This window comes from Perca flavescens, chromosome 5 (assembly GCF_004354835.1).
Source record: "Perca flavescens isolate YP-PL-M2 chromosome 5, PFLA_1.0, whole genome shotgun sequence".
Lineage (NCBI taxonomy): Eukaryota > Metazoa > Chordata > Actinopteri > Perciformes > Percidae > Perca > Perca flavescens.
Window position 1 is genome coordinate 5162429 of NC_041335.1, and position 7580 is coordinate 5170008.

The 7580-nt window shown below is 42.7% G+C and overlaps 2 protein-coding genes across 3 annotated transcripts in view; both read left to right on the forward strand.

Moving 5' to 3' along the window:
- Window positions 1–4552, forward strand: part of cux2b (cut-like homeobox 2b) — a 106875-nt gene extending 102323 nt beyond the window's left edge. The window contains exons 21-22 of the mRNA XM_028578887.1: window positions 154–430; window positions 610–4552. Coding sequence (XP_028434688.1) covers window positions 154–430; window positions 610–1414 — 1082 coding nt within the window. The 3' untranslated portion in view covers window positions 1415–4552. The remainder of the gene's footprint in view (window positions 1–153; window positions 431–609) is intronic.
- Window positions 4553–5023: 471 nt separating this feature from the next.
- The window catches only part of mtmr3 (myotubularin related protein 3), a 30962-nt gene continuing 28405 nt past the window's right edge, over window positions 5024–7580 (forward strand). For both annotated transcript variants that reach the window (XM_028578175.1, XM_028578176.1), the window contains exons 1-2: window positions 5024–5187; window positions 7190–7266. The gene's annotated coding sequence lies outside the window, so the exon portion shown is untranslated. The remainder of the gene's footprint in view (window positions 5188–7189; window positions 7267–7580) is intronic.

Here is a 7580-nt window from a genome sequence, read left to right on the forward strand (position 1 = left end):
TGTGTGGTTGTACTGCTGCCTGTCTTGGCCAGGACACTCTTGAAAAAAGCAATTTTTAATCTCCATAAGTCTCTTTCTGGTTATATAAAGGTAAATAAAATTAAAAAATAAAATGTAATCCCCTTACGGTGGATATCACTGTCTTCCCTTCAGCCTATCTGAAAAGGCGGTACGGGCTGCTGAGCACCGGCTCGGACAGTGACTCGCCTAGCACTCGTTCGGAGTGCGTGAGTCCGGCCTTGGCCTCGCTGGACCTGTGCCCCTACAGCCAGGTGAAGAAGCCTCGGGTGGTGCTCGGAGCTGAAGAGAAAGAATCCCTGAGGAAGGCCTACCTCCTGGAGCCCTACCCCTCTCAGAACACCATCGAGATACTGGCCTCCCAGCTCAAACTCAAAACCAACACCGTCATCAACTGGTTCCACAACTACAGGCCAGTCCAATGACCATTGTGACGTCTGCTATTAGCTGTTTCTCTTGTTTTCATCGCTACTGTACATTAGTTTTAAGCTGCAACTGGATACCTGAAATGTAAAATGGTGAAAGTTAACTTTCATATCCTGACTCTTGAGTGTTTGCCTTCAAGTGACTAACAGCAGTGTTTGTGTGCAGGTCCAGGATGCGGCGGGAGGTGCTGATGGAGGGTCTGCCAGACAATGACACAGACGCCGAGCACCACAGCTACTCCCCCTCAGTGACGCGGAGCCCCCACTCTGATGGAGAGGAGAGGAGGCTGCAGCAGCCCTCAGGACTCATCCACTCCAGCCTTCCCCTCAGCGCCAACACCGCACTGCCTCATGTCAAACAGGAGGCGATGGACAGGGAAGACGAGGGGGAGGAAGGAAGGGAGGGCTCCGTGAAACCGTCGAGGGTTCAGTGTTTCTCCACAGCCGTACAGTTCCCGCAGTTGAAAAGCGAGCACGAGGATCCCATCGCTGGCTGCCGCGAGCCCCACTTGGCTGGCCAGAGCCTGAGGCAGGAAGAGGGGACGAGCAGCCAGGCTCAGGGGCTCTACCCCGGCCCAGTCTCCATAGACGGTCCACAGAGAGCCAACCAGTCCAGGCACGAGGGGGAAGACTCCGGAAAGTCCCCCGTCGACCCGGTCAGCTTCAAGGCTTCATCAGAGCCCTGCCGCAGCAGCCTGGAGGTCTCCCTCAACTCCCCCTCCGCTGCGTCCTCACCCGGCCTCATGATGTCAGTCTCCCCTGTCCCCTCCTCCTCTGCTCCCATATCGCCCTCGCTGCCCAATCCGCCCTCAACGAGCACCAATCACAGCCTGGATCCTAACCAGCTCCAAAGCCCCAAACTCAACAGAAGCTCTCAGAGACGCAACGAGAAAATGGCCAACCTCAATAACATCATCCACAGGTTAGAGAGAGCAGCCAACCGAGAGGAAACACTGGAATGGGAGTTTTAAGTCCCCCCTTTTACTTGCATCTAGCCCTGATGACCCTTGTGGGCACACAGGAGAGTCTCAAATAGAAGCTTCCTGAAAACTTGGAACGGAGCGTGGCTCCCGAAGGCCTGTCCTCTCAGACTGATAACTCATGGGAACGCAGAGCTAAACATATGGCTGAATTCCCTACAAGAACTTAAAAAGAGTTGAAAACAGTTTATAATTGTGTATTTGTTTTTGTTTTGTTTTTGATAATGCATACTACTTTGAAATATATGTGACAGCGCTAGCTGTCGTTTTACCTATTGGACTTGACATGAAGACTTTTGCAGCTATGGTGTCATAAAATGTACACTGAAGTCCTGTAGATTGCCACTGGGTGAGATTAAAAAAAGACCCCTGTCTTAAGCCATTAAAAGCACTATAACTATTTGAAAAGAGACATTGACCAAATTTGCTACTTTTTGAATAGCAATTTTTCAGATTTTGTCTGTAAGACTGGACAGTTTAAGTCAAGTAACATGAAATCCTATTACTGACTGAGGGATAGTCCTTTAAGACTCTAAATATTCAACATCTTGTATGTACTTAGTTTCTTGGTGATATGTTTTGAAATATTTGTAACTCACACGTATAAAATGTGGTTGTACATGTTGTAGAATTGTCTGCAATAGCCTTCTCTAAACCTGATGTAGCATGGTACTCACCTGCCCCTGTTATCCTCTGTAGTTAGTCACCTGTGATTATACTTGAGCGAAAACAAGAGAAAAAAAAAAGTTGAAAACCCAGCAAAAAAGAACAAAAAAGGAAACGTTGAATCTAATGAGTAGAGTACTGTTAGTGTTTTTTTTCTTTTCCTCTTTTCTTTGTATAATCCTTGAGGTTTACAGTTTAGGGCCCTTGTGCTTTTGGTAGTAAGTGACGCATTCACTACACACAAGCACAGTTTACATGATTTCTTTCAGACTTACCTCTCTGACCCTCCAAGGCACTGGTTCTCAGACTGTAACAGGCCAAGACACAGGACACCTGGTTTACCTCAGATTATGTTGATGCACATCCTGCTAGGACCATGCGTTTTATTCCTATACATAAACATGACCCACACTTATTTGAATCGATGGAGAGAAAGTACTCCGTATCATGCCTCAGACGTGCCGAGATCCAACATGAAGCAAGTGGCGAATTTAAAACGAGCAAAAAGCTGTCTTTTACAAAAGAATATGCTGCCGTTTGAAGAGATAGGGACCTTATACTTCTGTTACGAGTTTGTATTATGATCTTCCTCACGGGGTTACACCTGAATGAGCGCATTTTCTCAAAATGGGTCACTTATTGTAGCTAGAATATACATACTTGATCAAACACCTCGACCTGACTAAGCACCGAGATGTTGTTTGGCCGGGCAGTTTGATTTGGAAAAAGCTGTGAGCAACACTACAGTGCTGTGGATTGATCTCCCTTTCGAGGCTAAAGCTCAGAGTATTTGAGAGCATGATACAGTATGACCTCTCATCAACATGAAAACATCCGATCTGTAAGTACACTATATTCAAGGACACAAAAGCTTACAGGTATCCCCCTCATATTATCTTTGACCACTTGTGTATTGTGTCTGTGGAGGTTTCTTTGTCATGCTTGCAATATGTTCTTTATGTATTTTGCCTCTATTTTATACTCAGAACAGTTAACTAGATATTCAATACCTCGTGTATGAACTACTTACAGCACTTAGATTTTGATAATTGTGAGGACTCGAGAAAATTTCAAATATCAAACATTATCCTAACTTAGTGTCCACAAGTCTTTGCCTTTACTGTATCGTTGAAGTTGGTAGTAAACACTTGCACATGTCTACATAGTTCAGAGGACTTGGATTGTATTATGTAGAGATATATATTACACAATTACAAAAAAAAAGAAAAGAAAAATATCTTACATTCTTGGAACAAAATGTGCTGATTATATTGAAATAGAGTGTACAGATTTAATAAACCAAACCCATTCAAGCCAGTACTGGTCTGGCAAGCTTGCCCACGTTTTAGACCTTCTCTCAGGGTAGTCTTGCTTTTTAAAGCTTTACTGAAACAGTTGCTCTCATCAGTGGTGGTGACTACGATAAACATTATGTGGTGTAGAGAATGACGCTAAATATTAAATGGATCCGTGGAAGTTGTGTGCATATACGGGAAATGCAACTTTCACAGAAAGTGGTGGTTTGTTGGAGAGCTGTCGCTGTTTTGTAATTCATTACACGGACGTGTCAAAGTATAGTGTAGATGGAAACTACCAGGACGAGGCTAATGGGTTGCATTTTTGAGATCAGTAGACCTTGCTCTCTAAAATACTGTTTTGTTTTTCTCTTGGAGCCACAGAAGACTTTTCTCTGGTTTTCGTACCACCATTTTTTTGTGCATAATATACTGTATGATTAGAAGTGGCATTCCTAATGTGGAAATTTCATTGTCTTTCATGGTAACATGGACATATGACTGAAAAAGAAATGTATTTACATGCATTATCTCTTCATGTAAAGCTCATCTCATTGTTTTGCATGCAAATCCATCCTGGTCTCATTACAAGGGTTAGGACTGTGTTTTTGTGTTGTTGTTCTTGCACAGGGGACATTAAATCAGCACTTAGTCTTTTTACATTAGTGAAGTCCATGCATGGTGCAGCTGATACGTTTGGCTCTCACAAAGTCATCATGAATCCAGTCAAATCGGAACTCAATAACGTACTTCCAGGTAAATATTTTAAATCAAGATTATGTTGTGCCATATCATATGCCTCGTGCATTATCCTCACAGGACTAATGCCTTGTGGTAAAGTGTGATTTAAGAGGGGTGTGGGGCTTTTTTGTTCAGAAAAAAAAAGCTAAGCTTTTTGTAACAAGAGCCCTACACATTAGATGGTTTTATTTTGGAAATTGACATTAGTCACTAAAGAATGAGGCAATTGGTCAAGCAAAATTTGAATGATTGTATTCAGAGTTGTTAATATAGAAACAATATTTCCAATTCTGACACTGAGGGTTTGTCACAAAGAATTTTTTTCAATTGAAAGTCAGCTGTGAGCCAATAAAGAGAAGTGTCCTGCAGACTTAAATAACTGTCTTAATGCCTCACATGTCAGACATTAGTAAATGTAAAAGAATGGAAAAAGGTATGCCAAGCCTCTTGGAATTGAATTTGCATATGTAAGCCATCATTCAATACATAATTGTTTAAGATCCTGCTGTGTTGTGTTGTTATTTCTTTATAGTGAGGAGCGACCACCCACATTACAGATTAATGCTCACAAATGCTTGAAAACACTATAAAACTTCACTGTCCTTCACTGTAATGTGTATTGTATGAATCCAAAACATGTTATATCCTTAACTATATGGAGCAGTTAGTCATTTCCACATTGTGTGCTTCATTAGCAGTCACTCGATTATCCAAACACGTCCACACTGATGGAATTCAGTATCATTCATCATGTCCGTTATTCAGTTATTGGGGCAGCGGCCCAGTGTTTACATGATCGTACCGCATGGTGTATCTGAGCCCCTCCCCCCCCCGCCCAGAGCGTCGCTCTGACGCGATGACGTCACACACTCACGTAGGTTGTTGGGCTAGAGAATTCGCGGCGATGGCGACGACGGCTCGGTGCTGGAAAGGGACGCAGTGAAGCTGGCCTCGGCTCGGATATGACTAATGCCTATTTGATCGAGGTTTATTTGCTGCTTAGTAATTGCACGGGCTTCGGATGAATCTTTGGCTTCTAACATCTCATCACTCCTTTCACTGGTGAGTCCGCCGGTTGTGGTCGTTCCTCGGTGTGTTTTGACAGAGGCCTCCGTTTTGGGTTCCGCCCTCCATCTCATAACAACAAAAACAGTTGCAGTGAGCTGCTGCGCTAGCTAGCTTAACCAGCTAATGTTAGCTGGCCAACTTACTGGCTGGTCAGTGCCACAGCTACTAATGGCAAACGCCGAGTACTATCAGATGACAACACAACAGCACACTGTTTACTAGTAACGTTAAATGTTATGGTATCCTTGCAAAACAAATATCCACTTTGGACTAACGTTAAGCGTTAGCTTGCCAGCAGTACTTACACTATTGACGTTAGCTAACTATTGACGTTAGCTAGCTAGCTAGCTGCAGAAAAATCTATTAGCTTAATGCTAACCTTACACCAAGCAAAGTAGCAGCAGCAATAATGTTGCCGTTTGCTAGCTAACGTTAGCTAGCTAGTTACTTTTGTCTGTTATCTGACGGACCGGTTAGCGTAATTTAAATGGCCTGGCAATAAATTTTTCTCCATAGTTGGTAACGTTATGTTACAGAGCACTTGGCTTACTAGCACTCATTTAGACTAGCTAGCTACGATTCAAAAGTGTTAGGGTTATTTCCTCACCAAACTCTCACCAAACTCTAGCTAACTTGAGATAGCAATAGTTAACGTTTTAATTGAACTGTTAACATTACCGTTAAGACACAAAGTTAACGTTAGCCAACGTGAATGCTTTTGTTTGACGTTTATCCTTTTTTTTTTTTTTTTTTTTTTTTTTTACTGCCGTTGTTATATTAATTTTCGCCACCTTACCGTGAATGTAGTCAAGCTAACTTAACTCTGCTGTCAGTGAATGCAATTTATTTTTTTTATTTTTAAAACTTGCTAATATTAGTAAGAATATTGAGGCTGTTTGTTGGATTATGTTGCATCCTGTGATGCATGGTGGCCTGTCACGGGATAGGAGTAACGTTAAGGCTCTAAGGGGCTTAGCCTTCCCTGTGTGACTCTGAACTCAGAACCAGACTGAGCGTAGCCTCGGGCCAGGTGCCCGCTGCGATAAACAGAGCTGTGTGTGTGTGGCAGATATGCTTTATCAGCTAGCAACGTCAGTAAAAGTTGGACTCCTCAGTCAGTGAAGTAATGCGCCCCCCCCCACCTGGCTGCTTTACACCACTCTTTAAAGACCAGGCAGACAGTAGTGGAGGTCCTCTTGCCGTTGATGCAATGGGATTTTGGTCTTGTTTCTGCCCTGAGAAGGTGTGCTGAGGTCCTGTGCTGCTTATTCACTGACCTCGGATCAAATTTCAGTCTATGCAAGAGTAGCTGCCCTCTACAACCGTTTGTGGGCCTGTATGCTGAAAGATCCCTCACAGGTTGCCTGTTTTAAAAAGAGATGTTAGGTGATATCATTTTACGTCAGTCAATGTAAAAATAGTTTGACTTTACATTACAAAGTTGGTATACTTGGTGAATTACAATTTTTTTCAGCTATTTTAACTGTACACTGGGCAGGAAATCAACACCAGCCAACAGCTAAGTGCTGTGATGTGTTTGGCTATGCCAAGTATGTGTGTTTGACCAGTCATTTGGGTAACTAACCATTGTTGGGGAGGTTTAACCACAAATAATGATTCTTTTACACCAATACATCTGCCATGCCTTCCATTAGCTTGTATTGACCTTAATATGTGGCGACAAGGGTTTCAATTTGATATTATGAATAGAGTGTTCTTGTTTATTTCTGAAGGTGATCATTACATTGCCAGTTAATGTGACTAAACCATGCCTGTATGCTGGCTAGACTGTAGATATAGCGCTTCAAGATCCAGTTGGCTTTTTTTTTCCATTCCACAACTGAGTTTAAGTGGTATCTCTGAGCTCACATGCAAGCCAATCTGACCAACAGTACAGCTACATTTGCAAGGGAATCAAAAGAGCTTCTGTAACTTGAAAGTATCGGTGAAAAAGTCTACTCTTTGTAAGGAAAATAATTTGCCTTCATTTCCACAGATTTCCATGTCTTACTTGTAAGGGTTTCCAAACAGCATCATCAGGACTGCTCATTGTCCGATACGGATTGTCTAACGGTAAGTCGGAAAGATATATCGCTTCACATTACAGTTTTTATTTGACATTTTCAGCCATCTGCTGTTTCTTTAAATGTGGCCAGCAGTACTTTTGTCCCTGTTTACTACATTTGATGTAAGTGGGCTTTGGTTGCATGCAGGTAAACTGTCCGCGTGGGTAGAAAAAGAGGCAAAACGTATTGGCCGGAATGCATTCTTGGAACTCATTGGCTATTGTCTGATGGCGAATTAGCTTTTAAAAATGTATCTGCGTTCATATGCAGATATGTGTTATAGAGGTTAGCCAAAATGTCGTCTGGACCTAAAACACCTAC